The sequence below is a fragment of the Myotis nattereri genome (assembly GCF_964212035.1).
Source record: "Myotis nattereri genome assembly, chromosome: 7".
Classification (NCBI taxonomy): Eukaryota; Metazoa; Chordata; class Mammalia; order Chiroptera; family Vespertilionidae; genus Myotis; species Myotis nattereri.
The window spans coordinates 47,272,579-47,297,677 of record NC_138082.1 but is presented as its reverse complement, the minus strand read 5'-3'; the positions used below and the strand labels follow the sequence as shown (position 1 = coordinate 47,297,677).

Sequence of the window (25,099 nt, the reverse complement as noted above, 5' to 3'; positions counted from 1 at the left end):
GATAGAGCGTCGGCCTGCGGACTGAAAGGTCCCAGGTTCGATTCCGGTCAAGGGCATGTACCTGGGTTGCGGGCACATCCCCGGTGGGGGATGTGCAGGAGGCGGCTGGTCGATGTTTCTCTCTCATCGATGTTTCTGACTCTCTATCTCTCTCCCTTCCTCTCTGTAAAAAATCAATAAAATATATTTAAAAAAAAAATAAATCTTTATTGTTCAGATTATTACAGTTGTTCCTCTTTTTCCCCCCCATAACTCCCCTCCACCCAGTTCCCACCCCACCCTCTGGCCTTACCCACCCTCACTGTCCTCATCCATAGGTGTACAATTTTTTTCCAGTCTCTCCCCCTACCCCCCATACCCCTTTCCCCACCCCCCACCCCGAGAATTGTCAGTCCACTCCCTTTCTATGCCCCTGATTCTATTATATTCACCAGTTTACTCTATTCATCAGATTTTTTATTCACTTGATTTTTAGATTCACTTGTTGATAGATATGTAATTGTTGTTCATAATTTTTATTTTCACCTTTTTTCTTCTTCCTCTTCTTAAAGAATACCTTTCAGCATTTCATATAATACTGGTTTGGTGGTGGTGAACTCCTTTAGCTTTTTCTTATCAGTGAAGCTCTTTATCTGACCTTCAATTCTGAATGATAGCTTTGCTGGATAAAGTAATCTTGGTTGTAGGTTCTTGCTATTCATCACTTTGAATATTTCTTGCCACTCCCTTCTGGCCTGCAAAGTTTCTGTTGAGAAATCAGTTGACAATCGTATGGGTACTCCCTTGTAAGTAACTGACTTTCTTTCTCTTGCTGCTTTTAAGATTCTCTCTTTGTCTTTTGCTCTTGGCATTTTAATTATGCTGTGTCTTGGTGTGGTCCTCTTTGGATTCCTTTTGTTTGGGGTTCTCTGCGCTTCCTGGACTTGTAAGTCTATTTCTTTCAGCAGGTAGGGGAAGTTTTCTGTCATTATTTCTTCAAATAGGTTTTCAATATCTTGCTCTCTTTCTTCTTCTGGCACCCCCATAATTCGGATGTTGGCATGCTTGACGTTGTCCCAGAGGCTCCTTACACTATCTTCATATTTTTGGATTTTTTTTTCCTTTTTTCTTTTCCGGTTGGTTATTTTTTGATTCTTCATATTTGAAATCTTTGACTTGATTCTTGGGATCCTCTTGTCTGCTGTTGGATCTCTGTATATTATTCTTTATTTCAGTCAGTGTATGCTTAATTTCTAGTTGGTTCTTTTTTATATCCTCGAGGGTCTCACTAAATTTATCAGTGGTTTCTAGAAAATTCTTGAAAAACCTTATAAGTGTGGTTTTGAACTCTATATCCAGTAGTTTGCTTTCCTCTATTTCTGTCGTTTGTGATCTTTTTCTTTATCTCCGCATTTTTTTATGCTTCCCTGTGTTGATAGAGTGGCTTTCTGTCCTCGGTGTCCTATAGGGCCCAGTGGCTCAACCTCCCCAATTACCTGAGGTAGACACTCTTGGTGCACCCCTTTGTGGGCTTTGTGCACAGTCTTGTTGTAGTTAAGCCTTGATTGTTGTAGGTATCACTGGGAGGGATTGACCTCCAGGCCAATTATCTGTGAGAATCAGCTGTGTCTACAGTGGGAGAACTTCTGTGCTGATGACACCCTTCTGGGGCAAGACTTGCTTCAGTGGGGCTACGGTGCTCACTGAGTCTGTCCCCTTAGTGTGTCCCTTATGGATCTGAGGAGTTGTAATCTGGATGGTCCCACTCTGACCACCAGGTACACGGGCTCTTGTATCTCTAAGGAGGTGCTAATTTAGCCTCTGCCTGTGGCTATCCAGCAGGAGCTATGGAGAGATCTGAAGATTCCTCTTCTTTGTTTGGGGTTTGGAAGTGCTCAGATGAAGCCCAGCTGTGAAGCAGTGCAAGCTACTGTGGGGCCTTGAACCTTCTTTTGGATGTTCTGGTTCTCTCTGACCCAGCTGCAGTTTGTTAGGTACTTTTAGATCTCAAAGGGCCAGCCCATTCATATGCAAAAGCCTCTGCTAGCAGCTTGGGTGGGGCGGGGTCTCAGGGAATCAACAGGGTGGAGCAAGCAGCTATGGCTGATCCTCAGTCCTACCCTAAGAGGCCCCCTTTTCTCAGTGTCTCAGTAATTGCTGCAAGCACCTCTTAGAGAAAGCTGCCCTTGAGTTCTGCCTGCTGCCAGACAGTTCAGTTTCTCCCCATATGAGTCTGGGTCCCCAGAGACTCGCCCGAACTGGAGTAAGGGCCATCGGGAGCTTGATACTCCCTCCCGATTGAAAAAGACACTGGCGTCCTCTGTTGCCAGCCCTTTCCATGCTCCTCCGTACCTCTGCACTTTACTTCCGCACCTGCTGAGTCTCAGTGTGCTTTTCTCTTTCCTTCTAGTTGTAGAATTTCCACTCAGCTGGCCTTCCTGTGGTTCTGGGTGATGTCTGTTTTGTCTTTAGTTGTAGTTTTGAAGTGTTTGTGTGAGGCAGCAATTTCAGGTGTTTACCTATGCTGCCATCTTGGTTTTCCCCAAACCTTTTTATTTTAAAGAAATCTCAAACTTACAGAAATATTTCAAGGATAGTACAAAGAACTTCCTGGATTATTTCAGAGTAAATTGCTTTACCCTGAAATACTTTAGTGCATATTTTCTAGACATAAGGGCACTTTCTTATATAAGCACAGTACAGCTTTTCAAATAAGAAAATTAACATTTTGTTTATGTTAAAAGTCAATCATTAGATCCCAAGTTCATGTTGCTGTTAACTGTGTACAAAGGCCTTTTCATACATCATATACTCCTGAAAGATAGCAAATAAACCTTAGCATGCCTGGTACTTATCACTTTATTTCTGTTTAATCTAGGCGACAAAAGGCTAGAGAGAGGCAGCAAAAATTGCTTGCAGAGTTTGCTTCACGACAAAAAAGCTTTATGGAAACTGCAATGGATGTTGGTAAGTCAAACTTTATTAATTTAGAATTTTCATAATTACAGTTACTATTTTGGGGAGTATTTAGTCTAATCTTCCATAAGTTGTAAACATTACAGAGAGATTATTTCTGTTCTTTACTTAACCAATGGATTGATAGAAGATCAGATCTTTATTATAGGAAGTACATTCTGTTGTTGAATAGCTGCAGTTAGAAAGCTCTTCCTGACGGTATCAATAGTTTCTTCCCACTGTTCTCTAATGTTAAATTTTCTTTTAGATTTGTGAGGTTCACCATAATGCATTTACTTATTCTGATTTTTTTTTGTGTAAGTGAAATTATTTCAAGATCCTTAAACAGTTTCAGATACATCTAGTGCTTCCTCCTTCTGCCACCTTTCAGCATTACTTGAAATTAGGTGCACTTCTCACTTCATTTGCATTTGTACAATGAGAGGCAATGCCATTTGATGGTAGGTTGGTTTGAGTAATCTTTTACAAATATTGGAGAAATAGATTAAATCTCAGTTAATCTTAGTCTTTCATCAACCTGGATATTTCCTTCCCTGACCACTTCTTGCAATCCAGTGATGTTTTTAGATGAAAATGCATATGTATATGCATTTAGTTGAAATGCATATACATATGTGCAGTCACATATGCATATACATTCTCATGCACTTTTGTGCACAAAAGCACACATAACCAATGAAATGGTGTGGAGTGGGGTCAGTCCGGATGTAGCATAGTATCTTCTAAACCATCAACAGTGGAGTTTATGTTCAGGATATAACTTCGATGTAAAGAATTATTTAAATTCTGTATTTTGGATTAACTTAATATCAGTTTGCTTTCTTATATGATAGATAAGAATTTAGTTTATTGACACTACATTCCCTTTCTCCATCTCTTCTTTTACTTCTTTTCAAATATTGATAATTATATTTTTTGTTTTTCACATATTAAATATAATTATAATATCTATTAATTATTGTATCTATAATCAGTTTCTTCATACTCCTTATATAAAATGAACTAATAAGCACCTCTATCTTTCTTATTTCTCTCATCTCTGTCTTCCACCTTTTAACAGTTACTTGTTTACTTTAAAAAAAAAATTTAAAAAAAAAGGATTATTAGAAAGGAAGGGAGAGGGAGAAAGATAAACATCCATATGAGAGAAACATGGATCGGCTGCCTCCTGCACGCCCACTACTGGGGATCTAGTCTGCAACCCTGGCATGTGCCCTTACCGGAAATTGAACCTGTGACCTTCTGATGCATGGGATGATGCCCAACCAACTGAACCACACTGGCCAGAGTAGTTACTTGTTTACTTTAAAATTGTCAAGTTTGCTAACGTTTTGTTTTACATTTGCAATCAAGTCTTTCATCTAAAGCTTGACTCTAAAAGTTAAAAACAATTAATACGGCCTTTTGAATGTTGTTGAGTACAGGGCTAACTAAGTAGCGTGCTAGGATACATTTACTTTTTTTGAGTTCTGTGGTCTGACACCTGGACCACTTTAAGGAAATTGTGTTTAGTATATAGCCTCTTTTCTTATAGCTTTCTCAACTGCTAAAACCATACCACCTTTTACTCGTTTCTATTTGGGCTATTACTTTGTTATATTGTCTTTTGTTTTTCCTGAGGTTTTCAACTACACTTTTTTCTTAACTAATATATCTTTATGGCATTTCTATTATTCTACTCAAAGATATTGTCCTTTTTCTGTTATTCTGTTCCAGTCTGGTCCATTTGCTTTGTAGGCATACTGTACAGCCATTGCCTTGGAATTTTTCTCTTGTAGGGTTGATTTAGAGTTTCCTACATCTTATATTATCTCGTTTTTTTGGTCTTGTTTTATTGGAGTGTAGCCTCAAGTATATTCCTAATAATGCTTGTGTGGAGGCTAATCTTTCTAATTCTTTATATTTCTGGATGGGACCTCAATTTGCTCTCATGCTTGATTATTCATTTGGATGAATATAGAATTCTAGGTTGATACACATTTTCTGTCACAACTGTTAAGGCAATACTCCCTTGTCTTTTTATTATTCATTTGATGAGAAGTCTGGTGGTAGTTTTGTTTTTATTTTTTCGTAGCTGAGCATCCCCCCCCTCCCCCACCCCGCTTTTCTGTGACACTTTTACAGTTGTCTGATTCTTAGAGATAAGAGATTTTATGATTTATATCTAGGTAGATTTTTTTTTCAGTCTCTTTAGTACTTAATGGCCTTTTAATCTGAAGATTTATATCTGTGAAGCTCTGAGAAAAATTTTTTCTATGATTTTCTTGATAGTAGTATAACAGTCATCCTCCAAGGTGACCCTCAATGATCCATCCATGCCTCCTGATATTTATGCCCTGTGAACTCTTCTCCCAAATTGCACCAGAATTGGTATACTTAACCATTGGAATGTGCTAGAAGTGAGATATGTAATTTCTGAGGTTAGGTTTTAAAAGACACTGTGGCTTCTGTCTTGATTGCTTTCTCTCTTTTGGATTACTCATTCTGGGGAAAGTCAGCTGCCATATTGTGAACAGCTCTATGGAGAGGACTGTGTGGTGAGTGACTGAGGCCTCTGGCCAGTAGTCATGTGAGTGAGCTTAGATGTGGAACTTCCAGAAATGGGCACAGCCTAGCTGTTTTTTTGTTAACATTCTTATGACAGAACCCAAGGCAGAACCATCTAGCTAAGCTGCTCCTAGATTCCTGATCCTCAGAAACTGTGTGAGATAGTAAATGTTGGTTTAAGCCACTGAATATTGGGGTAATTTGTTAAACAGCAATAGAGAACTATTACAATATATTTTTTTATTTTTCTTTCTTCTCTTTTTGTGGGAGTCCTACTAGTTGGATATTGGATCTTTTAATATTTTATCTTTTATCTCATGTGTTCTTTTGCTTTACATGCTTAGAGATTTCTTCTTTCCAGCATCTTGTTCTTATTTTGTCTATAGATTTTTTTTCTCATATTTTTCTGAATGTGTTAGATGTCTCTCTTCTCTCTGAATTATCCTTCTGAATTACTTAAAATATTTGTTAATCTTTCATGTTGCTAGTTTTCCTCACTTGCCTGATAATACTTGGTTGTCCTGGAAAGATGGTCTAGGTCAGTGATGGCGAACCTTTTGAGCTCGGCGTGTCAGCATTTTGAAAAACCCTAACTTAACTCTGGTGCCGTGTCACATATAGAATTTTTTTGATATTTGCAACCATAGTAAAACAAAGACTTATATTTTTGATATTTATTTTATGTATTTAAATTCCATTTAACCAAGAAAAATCAACCAAAAAAATGAGTTTGCGTGTCACCTCTGACACGCGTGTCATAGGTTCGCCTTCACTCTAGGTAGCTAATTTAGGTTTATTCTACTGATGTATAAATAGGTTTGATCCTTGTTCTTTGTTTTCTGTTTGTTTTGTTTTTTCTTTTTTGTTAATCCTCACCCGAGGATATTTCTCCATTGATTTTTAGAGAGTGGAAAGGAAAGGGAGAGACACACAGAGAGAAACATCAGTGTGAGAAAGACACATTGATTGGTTGCCTCGGCATGTGCTCCCTGACCAGGGCCAGGGATTGAGCCTGCAACCGAGGTACGTGCTCTTGATCAGAATTGAACCTAGGACGCTTCAGTCCGCAGGCTGACGCTCTATCCACTGAGCCAAATTGGCTGGGGCTGATCCTTATTATTCTGTCGAGTCTGTGTATGTGGGTGAGACGTGTTGACTGTCAGACTTAGATTTGAGTGGGAGGATGGCACACTGATTGGTTTGAGCCCGCATATGTTAATAATTACCTAGAAACTCCACTGCTCTCCAGGCAACTTGTTCAGTTTCTTTGGAGAAGGATAGTCTCTCCCTCCCTGCCTCCTTCCCTTCTTTTTCTTCTGAGATAAATGTCAAGACACCTGAATGCTCTGTTTAGTCAGTGTTGAGGAAGGACTTGAGTGCTGAATAGTGAGTTCTGTATATAGTCTTTCAATTAATTATAATATTTTCACAATCACTTCATACTTACGATCCCTATTGTTGGATCACTGGCTGATTCTAAGCCTAGATGGACTTTTAAAGGGATAGATCATTTCTGTAACTTTCTCATAATGCACAAGTGGTTGCAGCTTTTATAGCTTTCTTTCACCTTTCGGCATGTCTCCAATCTCTTCCGATTGTTCAGAAATTTTATTGACATCTCTTATTTGTTGGTTGGTTCAATTCTCTTTCACAACTCTATCCTTTTTCTATATTCTTTTAGGAATATTTCTTCTTTACTTTTTTTTTTTAAATATATTTTATTGATTTTTTACAGAGAGGAAGGGAGAGAGATAGAGAGTTAGAAACATCGATGAGAGAGAAACATCGATCAGCTGCCTCCTGCACATCTCCTACTGGGGACGTGCCCGCAACCCAGGTACATGCCCTTGACCGGAATCGAACCTGGGACCCTTCAGTCCGCAAGCCGACGCTCTATCCACTGAGCCAAACCGGTTTCGGCTCTTCTTTACTTTTATTTCAGTGTTCTTTTAGAAGGAGTGAACAACAAAAGCCTGTGTTTAGTTTGCAATCTTGAATTAGATACTTACTAATTATTGTAGTTAGTATGAAGTCAAAATTTCTGATATAAAAGCATTAAATTGTTATTATAGAATCTTAGAAAACACATATAATTAAAAATAAGAAAATAATACATTTTTTTTGCTACCAGATTTCCTAACTTAGCTTGTGTCCTTACAGGGTTTTTCTTTTTAACCAAAATGAGATAATTTGCATATGCAATTTTTTCCTAAGATAAATTTTAAACATACAGAAAATAGTATTATAAATTCCAATGTAACCTTCATTTAGTTAACATTTTTTTCTTCTTGCACCTCCTTGTTTTCTGTCTCTCTATTAATGAAGTAAATTCTAGACATCATATCACTTTATTCCTAAACTAGAGGCCTGTTGCACGAAGAGATTCGTGCAATAGGTCTTCCTTTCCCCTGGCTGCTGGCACCGGTTTGCCTCTGGCACCCCGGGGCCCAGGCCTTCGCTCTGGCCGGAGCCGGCCCCGGAAACGTCAGGCTTCGCTGCTCCGCCGGTCCCGGAGCCGTGAAGCCTCACTGCTCTGCTGGCTCCCGGTCGTCAGGCTTCGCTCCACCGCTTGGAGCCTATGTATGCAAATTAACCGCCATTTTGTTGGTGGTTAATTTGCATATCGTGCTGATTAGCCAATGGGAGGCGTAGCACAGGTATGGTCAATTACCCTGTTTGTCTATTATTAGATAGGATATTACAGCGTGCATGCCCTAGGACAGGGGTGGGCAACACCTGGCACGCGTGCCAAACACAACATGCTAGTAACTTTTGCTGGCATGCAAAATCCTCTCTTATAATCTTCCATTTACAATTTTTTTCTTAATATCAACTTTTTACTTTCCAGATAAATTCAGTGTAGGTGCATCTTAGATAAATAAATAATTTTACATAACATGTATATATTAAAAAATAAATGTATTTTTTATCATCATATACTGTGTTTTTTGTCGCTCGAATGAATTTTATTATTTCTTCAAGGTTCTTCACATACGTACACCTTAAGAGATATCAAGTAGGCGTAACATGTTCTCAAAAAATTAGGGTTGGCACGCAGAAGAATTTTGAGTCAGAGATTTTGCTGGTTTTGGCACACACTCACAAAAAGGTTGCCCACCCCTGCCCTAGGATTAAGCATATTCTCCTACTCAACCACAACATAGTATATGTAAGAAAATTACTTTTTCCTACAAAGACAATGATTTCAAAATACAAGCCTCGATATTAGGTTAAATAATGAAATTATTTGAATTAACCTTAAAAATTTATTTACATATCATTTTTTAAAACATATTTTTATTGATTTCAGAGAGGACGGGAGAGGGAGAGAGAGAGAGAAACATCAATGATGAGAGAGAATCATTGACTGGCTGCCTCCTGCACGCCCCACACTGGAAATTGAGCCCGCAACCTGGGCATGTGCACTGACCAGGAATCGAACTGTGACCTTTTGGTTCATAGGTCGACGCTCAACCACTGAGCCACACTGGCCAGGCTCATTTTGTCTTTCAGTATATTCCTCTAAAGTTGTAGAGACAAAGTTCTCTGTTCTGAAGTCACTTAAGAGCAGTTCTATAACCAGTTTGATGTGCAGTTTGGTTTATTTGTCTGCAAGTTTAGGAACTAAGGAATGTTAATACTTTTAGAAATTATTTTTATCTATTGCTTCCCAGTGTCAAGTGAGATAAAGCAAAAACAGTTTTCTGAGGAATTGATTAAGCAAAGCACCCAGAGGCAGTTAGGTAGTGTTGAATAGGAGAATGGCCACCTCATTTCCTGAGGAGACTGGAGGGAAGGAGGAAAGATTGGATGGAGATAAAGGTAAGTTTCATTGGGGTAAGGGAAATGGGAAGTTTAGGTAATCACTTGGTTGCTTTAGTTTTCACGGTTAAATAAAATGTGAGATCTGCTGAGTAGAAAGAATGCCAGCAGAGGTTTGGAATAGTTGCTGAGGAGAGTGGAAGATGTTGCTCACCAAGGCTAAGTATGAAGATTGATAAACAATGCTTAGGGACCAGTTATAATCAAGATCATAACTTTGACTTGTTATTAGTCTGCAAGTTATTGACTCCCTCTCCTAAATCTTACTACTTTTTGGAAGGTATGACCTTTTTTGGCAGTAGCCAGGGCACAGGAAGAACAATTGAGGGATCAGGCAGACGTGATTGCTAGCAAACAAAGGCAATTCACAGAAGCCATCAGGATAATGATCTCAGTCCCGGTTCTTGCATGCTGCAGTGGCGACAGGTGAGGTAATAAAGATTCATGAGCACTTGGTTTATTTATGTTGTTCATGGCCATGCCAATGGGATTCTGGACCATTCAGATTTGTATATTCCTTTGATTTAGAACTCAGTTCTTTCCCATAGAGATCTGTTGGACCCCAAAAACCCATTTGAGACTGTTTTCATCCATTGCCCAAGATAAAAATTGCCAAGTTGCATTTCTCCCCCTGAAGTACTATCTGGCAGTAGTACAGATACAGTTTAATCTTAGTCCAGTCCTCTGCTTCATTTGTCAGAATTCCTTTTGTCTTCTTGCCTTATTTCCTATCTGTGTTACAGGAATGTAAACATTCTGTGGTTGCTTCTTATTTTGCCTTTATCTTTGTGTATGAGGAATGTTTTCCTAAGATATTTAGTCTAGTAAGACAGCATACAGAATATTTCAAATTTATAAGACATAGTACTTTTCAAATCTTCTAATCAAGTAATTTCATTTGATAAGAAGTAAGGACAAAAGCTTTTCTCTCTGAATGCAACAGATTTCTGCGCTGTGAATACTACTCTTAACTAGTTTAATGCCTTTGATGTTTAATGCCTTTCTGTAGTTACCAAGTTTCCTGTATGAAGAAACTCACTTCTGCATTTTCTTCCATTTTTTTCTCCTGCTCACTAACCCCCTTTATTTGATTGTTTGTTTTTCGTTAATCCTCACCCCAGGATATTTTTTTCCCATTGATTTTTAGAGAGAGTGGAAGGGAGGAGGAGAGACCCAGACACACACAGAGAGAAACATAGATAAGAGAGAGACACAGTGATTGGTTGCCTCCCACATGTGCTCTGACTGGGTCAGGGATGAAGCTTGTAACCAAGGTACGTGCCCTTTACCAAAATCGAACCTGAGAGCCTTCAGTATGTGGGCTGATGCTCTAACCATTGAGAAAAACTGGCTAGGGCCCCCTTATTTATTTTGACTAGCTATAAAGGTGTAAGTCAAGATATTAAGTTATAACCTTGATCCATTAAAGTTTTATCAGATAGAGATGATTGAAATGCAACCAAATTGAGTTCCAAATATAAAGAATTTAGTTTGGAAATTATTTTCTGACCCTAGACATAATTCATTTTAAGCATAAAGAAGGAACAAACTTTATCCTTAATCCTACCATCCAAATACATGTATATTACTAGTGATACTGTATAGTAACAATTTTGTATCATGCCTTTTTACTCAATATTTTAGTGTAAAAATATCTCTATATTATTTTTAAAACTCTAGTAACTATAATTTTTAAAGGCTGTACTTCATTGGAAAGGTAGCATAGTGCAGTGGTTATGAGTATGGATTCTGGAGCTGTTGCCTAGGTTCATATTTCAGCTCCTCAATTGCCTGGAGTAATTTACTGAATCTCCTTTTACATTGATTTTCACACAGTTAAAAGGGATTATTATACAGCAGGTCCTCAAATAATTCATTTTGTTCAGTGTCATTTCATTATAACATTGATGAGATTCTATAGGACCTTAACACTTGTTTATATTGATTGGCCTATGGTAAAAATTGGTTTTCTTATATGTCATTTCTGTTTATTCTTGTATTATTATTTATTAATTATTGTATTATTTTTCATATGAACAACTGTAAACCTACTTTTGCCCCACCCTGTATATCTACTCTTTCATAGCCACTCTGTGAAGATAAGTGTTTATATGCTTTTAATACCTATTAACTGTTAATTTAAAAAGATCCAATGGAAGGGATGTAAATCTAACATTAACCCAGGTTTTCCCCCCATGTGTTGCCAGTTAAAAGCACAAAAAGTTCTTTCTCTTGAAATTTTTTGGTTTAGGAATTTGACATTTTCCTACAAGGCTAAACTTAGTCTTATGATATGATTCAGCCATTATGCTCCTAGGTATTTACCCAACTAATGTAAAAATTTATGTCTGTAAAAAAAAATCTACACATGACTGATTATAGAAGTTTTACTCATAATTGCTGAAAACTGGAAGTAGCCAAGATATTCTTTAGTAGATGAATAAACAAACTGTGGTACATTCATGCAATGGAATACTATTCAGCAATAAAAGGGAATTAACTACCAGACCATGCAAGACATGGATGAATCTTAAATGCATATTGCTTAGTGAAACTAACCAGTCTGAAAAGGCTACCTACTGTATGTTTCCAATTACGTAACATTTTGAAAAAGGCAAAACCATAGAGACAATAAACAAATCAGTGGTTGCCAGGGTTGGGTGTGGTGGTGGACTAAATAGGTGAAACACGGGATTTTTTAGAGCAGTGAAATTATTTTGAATGATGTTATAAAGTTGGATACATAACACTATGCATTTTTCAAAACCCATAGAACTTTACAACAGAGTGAATCTAAATGTATGCAAATTTAAAGTCATTGTTCCAGGATGGAGTTCAGAATGTAGAAGAGAATCTGTGTTACAAATGTATCAGAATGAGAGAATCAATAATAAATTACCAATAATACATAGAAGTAGTGTTTCTTTTTTTAAGAAACAAACCATGATCTTTTTATTTTCTTGAAGAAAAAGGGACATTAGTATCTGTAATTATTAAAGTCAGAATAAAAATAAAAATTACTACGCATGAAAGAGATGGCCATCTGTTTTATTTTCATTCCTTTAGCACAGTGAAGCCCTACTTTTTAAAAGTTTAGGAAATGAAACGTAGCAGCTTCTTTGATATAGCATTTTGGTATTAGGATTTCTTTGAAGTTTCAACTGGATTGTACCACAATATAAAAAAAAGAAAGAAAAAGAAAGAAAAAAAAAGGAAAGATATCTTTGTATGTGAGGTAGAGTTCAAGAAATTCTATTTCTTTGGCACTTAATGTGAGACTGAATTATTTCATGTCACTTTAAGTCAGGTATTTCTCTATTCTCCTTTGAACTTGAGAACAGTCAGACACATCCCCTCTTTTCTGTGCTAAAAAGTTCTTCCTAAGAAACAGTAATCACATGTCAAAGTTTAATGGCCTTTGGTACTTTCTTTTGAAATCTATTTATTGTGATTCATTAATCTTATTTTCATAGACATTGAGCTCTCTGGTTCTATTTATATATTTTTTAAAATCTTTATTGTTGAGAGTATTACAGATGTTGCCCCTTTTTCTTTTATTGCCCCCCTCCACCCGGTTCCTGCCCCATCCCAACCCTTCACCAACCTATTGTGTGTGTCCATAGGTAATGCATATCTATAATAATAAAAAGCATAATATGGTAATTAGGCCAGATGTCCTTACAGACATCCTTCCGGATGAAGTTGGGGATGCGAGGGAAGCCTGGGTCCCAGGTGCCAGAAGGAAGCCGGTGCCGGCAGTCAGGGGATGGAAGGCCTACTCTTGCACAAATTTCATGCATTGGGCCTCTAGTATGCATATCAGATCTTTGGTTAATTTCTTCTCACACCTACTCACCCCTTTCCTCTGAGATTTGTCAGTCTGTTCCATGTTGCTGCCTCTGATTCTATTTTATTCATCACTTTATCTTGTTCATTAGGTATCTTGTTCGTTTATTTTGATTTTTAGAACCAATTGTTGATAGATATGCATTTATTGCCATTTTATTGTTCATATTTTTCTTCTTTTCAGTTTTTTTTATTTCAAGAAAAATGATTTTAAATATTACAATGTTGCATGCAATAAACATTAGTATCTCAAGAAAAATGATTTTAAATATGTTACATGCAATAAATACCAATTATTCAAGAAAAATTATCTTCCATATACTAGTAACAATATTACATGCAATAAACATTAATATTTCAAGAATAAAAGGATTTTTAAATATAAATATATTACCAAAACTGTACTAACATCATATGATATCACAAAAGTTGTAGGAAATACTAAAAATCTGCAAATAACAGGATTACTTCTACTATATTCTAGAATATTTTTTTCCCCTCTGGCTCTATTTTTGTTCATCAGTTTATGTTGTTCATTATATTCCACAAATGAGTGAGATCATATGATATTTATCTTTCTCGACTGGCTTATTTTGTTTAGCATGATGCCATTAAAGTCTGTTTTGTCATATATGAGTGTTGCTACTCCAGCTTCTTTTTCTTTTCCATTTGCATAGAAATTTTTTTTCCATCCCTTCACTTTCATCCTGTGTGTGTCTTTTGTTTTGAGGTGGGTCTCTTGTAGACAGCATATAGTTGGGTCATGTTTTTTTATCCATTCAGCTACCCTACACCTTTTGATTGTAGCATTTAATCCATTTACATTTAGTGTTATTATTGAGAGGTACTTATTTATAGCCATTTTAATTCCATATGGCGAGGTTTCTCTCTGTTTCTTCTTTTCAGCAGTGCCTTACAGAACCCTCTTTAGCATTTCTTGTAATTCTGGCTTGGTGGTAATGAACTCCTTTGGCCTTTTTTTTGTCTGGGAAGCTCTTTATTTGACCATCTATTTTGAATGGTAGCCTTGCTGGATATAGTAATCTTTGTCTCAGATCCTTGCTTTACATTACCTTGAGTACTTCATGCCATTCTCTTCTGGCCTGTAGAGTTTCTGATGAGAAATCAGGTGTTAGCCTTATGGGAACTACTTTGTTGTTAACAGTCTTCTTTTCTCTTGCTGCCTTTAAGATCTCTCTTTGTCTTTAATTTTTGGCATTTTAATTATGATGTGTCTGGGCGTGGGTCTATTTGGGTTCTTCTTGTTTGGGGTTCTCTGTGCCTCTTGAACTTGTGTGACTTTTACCTTTACCAGGTTAGGGAAGTTTTCTGCCATTATTTCTTCATACACCTTCTCTATTCCTTTCTCCCTTCCTGCCACTTTTGGCACACATACTATTCTAATATTGTTATGTTTCACATTGTCCCACAGCTCCCTTAAGCTGTCCTTCTGTTTTTTAATTGTTTTTTCTTTTTGCTTCTCTAATTGAGTGATATTTTCAACTCGATCTTCATATTCACTGATTCGATCCTTAGCTTCCCCTAATCTGCTGTGTATTCCTTCCAATGTGTTCTTTATTTGTGTTGTGTCATTCTTTATCTCAGACTGTTCTTTTTTCATAGTTACTATATCTTTTTTCATGTTGTTGAGCATTTTTAACATCATTACTCTGAACTCTGTTTCAGATAAATTTCTTATCTTTGCTCATTTATCTCTTTTTCTGGAGAATTCACTAGCTCTTTCATTTGGAGGTTGTTTCTTTGTTTCCTCATTTTGGTTGTCTATTTGAGTTTGTGACTATGATTTAGGTAGATCCTCTATACCTCTCAATCTCTAGTGCAGGACAGTTTTAAAGGCTATTTCTGACAAATTGGATCAGGCAAAGACTCAAAGCCTCCAGAAACAGCCTCTGTCTACAGACTAATAGGATTCTGAATTGAATTGCCCCCAGGCAATCGTCTTCTGGTGTGGTGAGAGTTTTTTGAACTGGGTAGGGTGGTTGCTTCTGCCTGGAGGCTAATTGTTACTTTTAATCTCTTAAGTGGCCTCAGGGCAAGGTGTTTTCCAATAGGGTGTGTGGACTGCCTTCCCCCCAGGCAAGGCAGATGTCTGTGTTGAATCCCTGTAAATTATTCATTATTTCAGCTAGCATAGTATGCTTAATTTCTGACTGGTTCTTTTTCATGTCTTTGACATTCTCACTAAGATCCTTAAAAGTCTCACTAAGTCCCTTGAAGTTCTCATTAAGTCCCTTGATGCTCTCTTTAAGATCCTTGAATGACCTTATAACCATTGTTTTGAAGTCTGTATCCAGTAGTTTTGCTTGCTTCCATTTCTTTCATTTGTAACATATTTCTTTGTTTCCACATTTTACCAGCTTCCTGTCTTTGTTTCTGTGTATTAGGTAGAGTTGTTATGTCTCCTGGAATTGGTAAAGTGGCGTTGTGTGATAGGTGTCCTGTAGGGCCCAGTGGCTCAGCCTCCCTCATTACCTGAGCTTGGTACTCTAGGTGCACTCCTGTGAGGATTGTGTGCACAGTCTTTTTTTGTTTTTTGTCTGATTTTTTTTTTATTGCTTAAAATATTACAACAATTAGTCTCTCCCCTCCACCCCCCCAACCTTCCCCCAGCTTCCCCTACCCCCCAGTGTCTTGTGTCCATTGGATATGCTTATATGCATGCATATAAGTCCTTTGGTTGATCTCTTACCCCCCCAAACCTCCCCAGCCTTCCTACTGTAGTTTGACCATCTGTTTAATGCTGCTCTGCCTCTGTATCTATTTTTGTTCATCAGTTTATAATGGTCTTTATTATCCATAAATGAGTGAGATCATGTGGTATTTTTCTTTCACTGCCTGGCTTATTTCGCTTAGCATAATGCTCTCCAGTTCCATCCATACTGTTGCAAATGGTAAGAATTCCTTCTTTTTTACAGCAGCATAGTATTCCATTGTGTATATGTACCACAGTTTTCTAATCCATTCATCCGTTGATGGGCACTTAGGTTGTTTCCAAATCTTAGCTATGGTAAATTGTGCTGCTATGAACATAGGGATGCATATATCCTCTCTGATTGGTTTTCTGGTTTCTTGGGATATAGTCCTAGAAGTGGGATCACTGGGTCAAATGGGAGTTCCATTTTTAACTTTTTGAGGAAACTCCATACTGTCTTCCATAGTGGCTGCACCAGTCTGCATTCCCACCAGAAGTGCACGAGGGTTCCTTTTTCTCCGTATCCTCTCCAGCACTTGTCGTTTGTTGATCTGTTGATGATAGCCATTCTGGCAGGTGTGAGATGGTACCTCGTTGTTTTGATTTGCATCTCTCGGATGATTAGTGATTTGGAGCATGATTTCATATGTCTCTTGGCTTTCTGAATGTCCTCTTTTGAAAAGTGTCTATTTCGGTCCTTTGCCCATTTTTTGATTGGATTGTTTATCTTCCTTTTGTTAAGTTGTATGAGTTCCCTATAAATGTTGGAGATTAAACCCTTATCAGTGATAACATTGGCAAATATGTTTTCCCATGCAGTGGGCTTTCTTGTTGTTTTGTTGATGGTTTCTTTTGCTGTGCAGAAGCTTTTTATTTTGATGTAGTCCCATTTGTTTATTTTCTCTTTAGTTTCCAATGCCCTAGGAGCTGTATCGGTGAATAAATTGCTTCGGCATATGTCTGAGATTTTGTTGCCTTTGGATTCCTCTAGTATTTTTATGGTTTCGCGTCTTACATTTAAGTCCTTCATCCATTTTGAGTTTATTTTTGTGTATGGTATAAGTTGGTGGTCCAGTTTCATTTTCTTGCATGTATCTGTCCAATTTTCCCAGCACCATTTATTGAAGAGACTGTCTTGACTCCATTGTATGTTCTTGCCTCCTTTGTCAAATATTAATTGAGCATATTGGTTCGGGCCGATTTCTGGGTTCTCTATTCTATTCCATTGATCTATATGTCTGATCTTGTGCCAGTACCAGGCAGTTGAGAACAGTGGCTTTGTAATACAGCTTGATATCTGGCATTGAGATCCCACCTACTCTGTTCTTTATCCGGATCGCTGCAGCTATTCGGGGTCTTTTTTTATTCCAGATGAGTGTTTGGAGAGTTTGTTCTAGGTCTGTGAAATATGCCGTTGGTATTTTAATGGGAAGTGCGTTGAATTTATAGATTGCTTTGGGTAGTTTGGACATTTTAATGATGTTGATGTTGTAGTTGTGCCTTTATTGCTTTTGGCATCACTGGGAGGGATGACCTCCAGGTCAGTTGGCTGTGAAGACCAACTGTATCTACAGTGGAAGAGCTGCTGTGCAGGAGACACCCCTATGGAGCAGCAGTTGCTTCAGTGGGGCTTTGGGTCTCACTGAGTCTGCCCTTGAGTGTGTCGCTTGTGGATGTGTAGAGTTGTAATCTGGTATGTTTTGAAGCTGTCTACCGGGTACACTGACTCTGGGGCCACCCAACAGGAGCTACAAAGATCTCTGCAGATGGGTGCTACTTGTATTGGGCTAAAAAGTGCCCAGGCAAAGCCCAGCTGTGAAGCAAGGCAGACTGGTACTAGAGCCCAGTATTGATTAGGTTTGGGGCATACTGGGGCCAGTTGCTGCTTGTTTAAGGAAAGTCTGAAGCCTGAGCCAGGACAGGCCTTTCATATGGAAAAGTAGCTGCAAACAGCTTGAGTGGGGCCGCAATTGGATGGAACAAGGTCTCAGGGAATCACCAGGGTGGAGGGAACAGTGTGGACCATGCTGATGAAAACTCAGATATGGCTGCCAGTTAGCTCTGTGACTGTGGAGATCTAAGCGCAGGAACATTGACCCCTGTGAGCACCCCTGTCTGGGAGAAAACCATCCCTGGATTCCTGCCCTAATGACAAACAGTCCAGTTATTCCCTGTTTATTCCTGGATTCCCCCAACACTGCTGCCCAGTGCTGGAGCTCAGAGGAACTGGGACCATGAAGTTGGTGCACGGGCCTTTCAAGAGGAACACCTGGGACTCCAACAGCCTCCATGTCACTTAGCCACAATCATCGCTGGCTTTTACAATCCAAAGTTATGGGGACTTTTCTTCTCAGCTCTGGAACCTGGGCTGGGGGTCTGGTGTGGGGTCAGGACCCCTGCTTCTTTTTTTTTTTAAAATATATTTTATTGATTTTTTACAGAGAGGAAGGGAGAGAGATAGAGAGTTAGAAACATGGATGAGAGAGAAACATCGACCAGCTGCCTCCTGCACATCCCCCACTGGGGATATGCCCACAACCCAGGTACATGCCCTTGACCGGAATCGAACCCGGGACCCCTCAGTCCGCAGGCCGATGCTCTATCCACTGAGCCAAACCGGTCTCGGCAGGACCCCTGCTTCTCACAGGGGTCAATGTTCCTTAAAATGATGTGGTGTATTATAGGAAGCCTTGGAGATATCCCTCCCGAGTAAAGAAACACCATGGGTGGTTGTCGGACTAACTAGCCCATTCTGTGCCTCTGCCCCTCCCACTAGTCTCAGTGTGCTTTCTTCTTTACTTCTCCAGTTGTAGGACTTCCATTCAGCCAGATTTCAGGAGGTTCTGAATGATAGTTGTTCTATTTTTTAGTTGTAATTTTGATGTGGTTGTGGGAGGCGGTGAGTATCAGTATTTAACTGTGCTGCCATTTTTGTTCTATTTATGTATTATTGTTTTTTTCTCTGATTTCTTTATTGGCTTCTTTTTTATTTTTCATTAATACTGGGCATTATTCAAAGCTTTATTTTGGCCCTTCTCAGTTACTTTCAATAACTATTAGATACATGTTTATCTGCATGAATTCTTATTAAACCTATCTGAACTTGATATTTTTCTTTTTCTATTCTGTCATGCATTTTTACATCTTTATTTAAATATGCCTTCATCTTTTAAAGAAGTCATAAATCACTTCTGCTTTCCTGGTCTTCCCAATTCCCTCTACTTGCTTTTTGCCAATATCACTGATCTTTGTGAATTTAAGAGTCTTTATTGGAAAATTATAATCAGTATTTTATTTCTTGCTGTTAACATCTTATCACCAAAGGATTACTGTTATTTTTTTTATAGTAGTTTTGCTTTATTAGTATGTATGGTCATATATAAATGATTTCCGTACATAAATAAACATATCGATAATTATTAATGCCAAGATATAATCACTAGAATTTAAAATAAAGGAGGAATAGTTTGTTTCTCTTTTATCTCCTAGTGAATATTGCCATTTTTTCCCCAAGAGCTGAGATGTCATAAATTTTCCTTCTGAGGTGCCTCAAAGAAAATTAAAACAATTTTCTTAAATTATAATATCTTAAAGGTGTTTTTAATACAAATGTCTTTGCCTCTGTGTTTTTCCTTTCAATTTTGTTTGTGAATGATACACTATCAGAAGTATTTAACCACATATTATTTAAAGTCTTTCATTATATCAACTCTTTGAATATTTTGTCTTTCTTAGTGAACATTTTATTTTAGCAAGGTATTTTTCCATAATTTTATTACAATATATCTTTATTGGTATTGAAGCTCAAAATTATTTCAACTAAGTTTTTCCCCACATTTTCATTTAAGAGAGATTTTTCTTCTCAGATTCTCCTGAGAATGATATTCCTATGGAGATCACCACAGCAGAACCACAAGTTTCTGAGGCAGTATATGATTGTGTTATTTGTGGGCAGAGTGGCCCCTCCTCTGAAGACCGACCTACAGGATTGGTTGTTCTGTTACAAGCATCCTCAGGTAAAATTAAAGTACTTTTTCAGTGGGAACATTGTAAATATAAAGTGTATACAAAAGATTAATAAATATCTGTATTGAATGGAAGTTATATATTTCTCTAGATCAGCCGTGGGCAAACTACGGCCTGTGGGCCGGATCCAGCCCGTTTGAAATGAATAAAACTAAAAAAAAAAAAAAAGACCGTACCCTTTTATGTAATGATGTTTACGTTGAATTTATATTAGTTCACACAAACACTCCATCCATGCTTTTGTTCCGGCCCTCCGGTCCAGTTTAAGAACCCATTGTAGCCCTCGAGTCAAAAAGTTTGCCCACCCCTGGTTAGATATAACTATAGGTCTACATAGCACCGGTTGATTTAGAATTGTATAGCAAAGATTCTTAATCTGGTTTTATCTAACCTTGCTGGACATGAATGTTGGAAGAACTTTTTAACAGAGAGATCTCTTTATAAGTTACAGTCTTTTTCCTTAAAATGATGTGGTGTATTACCAATGCTAGGTGGCCATTAGCTGAGTTTAGTGTTTTTGGCAATTTAATTATTCTAAAATCTGGAAGAATTTTAACACCAGAAATATTGTCAAATTAAATATTGATTTTTTTAAGAGAGGAAGGAAGGAGAAGAGAGAAAAAGAAAGAGAGTGAGGGACAGAAACATTGATGTAAGAGATACATCAATTGGCTGCCTCCCATTTGCACCCCAACTGGGAATCAAATCCTTGACCTTCTGGTGCACGGGATGATGCTCCAACCAACTGAACCACACTGTCCAGGGCTGTCCTCTTAATTATTTTAATTGCATAAGGCATATTTAGGTAGCTTTGCCCTTATATCTTGAGCTACTAGAAGGTGTCATTCTTGAAACAGTCAGCTGACAAATATGTTTGCCAATCTATAGTTAAAAACAAATTTTGGATTTTTTTTAAGGATTTGTCTGAATGCTCTCTATTCTCTCCCTTACTGAAGTATTTTGAGGTAGGGTTATGATTAGGGTTAGAAGATATAACATTTATAAGTATATACACATCAAATAGCAGAGGCTCAAAATATATGAAGCAAATATAGAATTAGAGGGAGAAATCTCTATATATAAAAGGCTAATATGCTGTTTCTCTCCCACTGTTCGACCAGTCACTATGACACTCACTGACCATCGGGGGCAGACACTCAATGCAGGAGCTGCCGAGACACACACTGGCCATTTACAGAGAAACAGCAGCACGGTCCTGGTGCCAACAAAGCAACACTCAGCTTCCCCCAATTAGGACATAGGCCCTGCCACCATCTTGGAGCAAATCACAGTCAGTGCTGCTGGGACTCCATGGTGTAAAATGCAGCCCACAGTCCAGCCCAGCCCGGAAATGGTGGCTATGGATGCCGGGTAATGACATCACGTAGCAATGCCCAACTTCCTCTCCCTAGCAACTTGCCTCCTTGCAGTTTCTTCAGCCCAGGAACATGACTTGCTTTATAGCCAGGTGCAAATATTTCACACTTTAACCAAATGTTTGTGAAGCATTTTTCCATGCCTCATCTCATTTGATCCTCAAAGAAGTCCTGGAGTAGGTAGATAGGAGATTTGGTAGAATCCTATTTTCTTTTCATTAGCTGGCAAATGGAGATTTAGAAAGTTTAGAAACTTGACCTGCCTGAAAAGAAGTAAGAAATTATGGATCTTGAAATGACTTTACGTTTTCTCACTGCACAGAATATAGTCAAACACTGCTGCAGTTACATATTTTACCCTTTGTTCTCCCTGCGTGATCTACAATAATAATCTGCTTCGTGTTGATATTTACTGCTATGTTGCTGACCATAACCTGAAAGAGAAGTTGGAGTGCTTCACTGGGCTGGAAAAGGTTTAGCTACATCAGAAAGCAGGTCTAATTAAGCAAGTTTATTCTATATATATAAAAAGCTAAGTTGACTCGCACATGCGCAATACATATAAAGCTCTCACTGGTGCCAATCACATGTGTGTTTCGATCTGCCATTGTCGATTGTGAATTTGGTTGACACTTCTATTATAAAGAAAGGGTGAATAGCGATATTAAAATATTTCTTCTAATTAATTTCCTTTCAATGTGCACAAATCCGTGCACCAGACCACTAGTAGTTTTATAATGATAGTTGGAGACTTTAATCTCCCATTTTCAATAATTTATAGAACAGCTAGACAGAATATCAAAAAAAGAAATAAAACACTTAAGCAACACTATAAAACAATTAAACCTAAAAAAAACCCCTTGAATACTCTTTCTAACAACAGTAGAATACAGTTTTCTCAATTGTACATGGAACATTCTCCAAGATAGAACATGGGTTAGCCATGAAACAGTCTCAATACATTTAAAAAGACTGAAATCATCCAAAGTATCATCTCTGACCACATGGAGTGAAACTAGAAATCAATAGCAGTAGGAAAATTGGAAAATTCACAAATATGTGTAAATAACACATTCTTAAACAACCAATGGGCCAAAGAAGAATTAGAAGGTACTGTGAAACAAATGAAAGTGGAAACACAACATACCACAGCTTATGTGGGCGGTGAAAACAGTGCACAGAGGGAAATTTATAGCTGCAAACGCTTCCCTCAAAAAAAGAAGATCTCAAATCAGTAATGTAACTTTACACTTTAGGAACAAGTTGACTGCAAAGCTAGCAGATAGGAAGAAATAAAGACTAGAGCAGAGATAAATGAAAATCTTAGGAAACCAATACAGAAGTGCATACATCATGGATAACTATATTTTAGTTGTTAGCATTTACTTGCTTCTGTCTCTTCTTTTTGCCACTACTCTTCAAAACTTGGGGCCCACAGTGAGTGTTATGGCTAATTTACCTTCCCTAAGAATGGCTCTTCCCATGCTTATCAGTCTTATAATAATGTATGGCACTGTATGTTTTTATCCCTACTCCCCTTTTTTGTGCTTTTACAATTATAAAATCCTAGTATTTGTTTTTCTCCTTTTGCCATATACCTCTTCCCAAGTTTTCATTTTGAAAAGTTTTATATCTTCAGAAAAGTTGGATACCTTTAACTAGACTCACCAATACTGTCTTCTTCCCCCTCTCTTATTTACTCTCTTTTTCTCTCTCTCTCTTCAGAAGAAAATGGCAGACATCATGACATTTTATTCCTAAATACTTCAGACAGTATCTCCTAAGAACAAGGATATTTTTACTATAACCACAGTATAATCATATCCAAGAAATTTGTTATTAATAACATCTAAAATTCTATGTTAAAATTCTCTCAAATATCCCAGTAATATTTTTAGAGCAAAGTCTTTTTCTTGATCCAAGAGCCAAGATTATGCATTGCATTTCATCATCATTTCCTGTTAGTCTCCTTTAATCTAGGATAGTTTCTCCAGACCTTTAAAAAGTTTTGATGAGTCTAAGTCAGTTCTGTAGAATGAGGCTCATAGTCACAGCTTGTCCTATTATTGGTGATGCCAGTGAAGTTTGATCACTTGGTTAAGGTGGTAGGTAATCTATATGATGAGCCTCTAGTAATTTACCCTTTTACTTGATTCCTCATCTGAATCAATGAATGTGTTATCTGTTTCTGTTATTATTCTTTTCAGTACTTAAATTTTCTCAAATTTGACTAGTCAGAACTCCTTTAGATCCTCATGACTGCCCCCTCAGTGTTTGAATTACCCCTCGATCTTTTTTTTTTAATCTTCACCTGAGGATATGTTTTCATTGATTTGAGAGAGAGAGAGAGAGAGAGAGAGAGAGAGAGAAACATCGATGTGAGAGAGAAACATCATTTATTTACCTCACGTATGTGCCCAATCAGGGATTGAACCCACAACTTAGGTATGTGCCCTGACTGGGAATCTAACTTGCAATCTTTTGGTGTATGGAATGACACTCCAGCCAACTGAGCTGCTCAGCCAGGGCTACCCCTTGCTCTTTATTACACAAAATTCCAGATTTTTCTTGAACTTTTTCCCAACCTTGGACTCAGGTTTTTCTCCGAGGGTCTCTGTTTCCTTTTCATGAGAGATAGTGTATTTAGAAATAAAATTTATTTGTTACTGGAGTGTCATAATTTCTAGACTTTTTCAATGGACAGACTTTGGAAACCATCCTCCATCAATCCATTCATCTATTGATTCTTCGATCAATCCATTAGTCCATTCATCCATCCCGAGTAAACACCCATATTTTACTGTTCATTTGAAAATTAAATATTGGCATCTTTGGAGTTTTATTTACTCTCTAGAAGAACACTAGAATATCACTTTTTTTTAGGGTCTAATAAGTGCAAACATTAGTCAGCTGGTTGTAAATAACTTGGCTTTTATGGTGAATCAGGTCTATATATTGATTATTTAATGAGCTCTTATCTCTGTTGTTAATATAGTTTTGGGGCAGTGCCGTGACAACACTGAGCCAAAAAAGTTGCCTATCACTGAAGAGGAACAGATTTATCCTTGGGATACATGTGCAGCAGTTCATGATGTGAGGCTTTCATTATTACAGCGTTATTTTAAAGATGTGAGTATCCTTTTTATCTACTAGTATATTTGTCTGCAAAATTCATAGTAATTTCACTCCAGAGTTTTATGTATATTTTTCTAACAGATGTCATTCTGATTTAGAATCTGGAACTTTATTAGAAAAAATTAATATGTGAATAGTAAAGAAATGGAAATCTGTTAATAAGTAAATATTTTAGGTTATAAATGTTATATCTTCATTTTAAATGTTATTTATTGGGAGGTATACAAATTTAATACTATTAACTATAATACTGGTCTGGTCTGAGGAGAAGGTTTCTGGTGGATTCTGGAGAAGCAGATGGCTCTAGTTAGGGAGGTCTTGTCTAGTGTGGAATGAGTGTGTATCTACTACCATTTGTAACTGAGTGATCTTAGAACCTTTGTATTCCTTATTTGTAAAAAGATACTACCAATTACTGTGGGAGGTTTTAATAAATATTGAGGTCGTGAAAATTGGATGATAAGCACTTAGCACAGTGGTGGACACATTATTGAAGTCTTCCTAAAATATTAATCTCATATTAGTAAATGTTTTCCTGCTCTTTTTCCACACTATAGCAAATTCAAATAAGACATCTAACAGTTACATTAACAAATGACTTAGTATTTTCAGTTAACTGCTTTTATTAAAAAGGAAGATTAACCCTTTTCAGTCCAACCTCGAGGCTGACTCAACAGAC

General features: G+C 37.5%; 1 protein-coding gene across 1 annotated transcript in view; it reads left to right on the top strand.

Moving 5' to 3' along the window:
• The window catches only part of UBR3 (ubiquitin protein ligase E3 component n-recognin 3), a gene marked incomplete at its 5' end in the record, with an annotated part of 186,279 nt that overhangs the window by 109,848 nt on the left and 51,332 nt on the right, over positions 1 to 25,099 (top strand). The window contains 3 exon segments of the mRNA XM_081095514.1: positions 2,858 to 2,946; positions 19,750 to 19,899; positions 24,281 to 24,414. Coding sequence (XP_080951640.1) covers positions 2,858 to 2,946; positions 19,750 to 19,899; positions 24,281 to 24,414 — 373 coding nt within the window.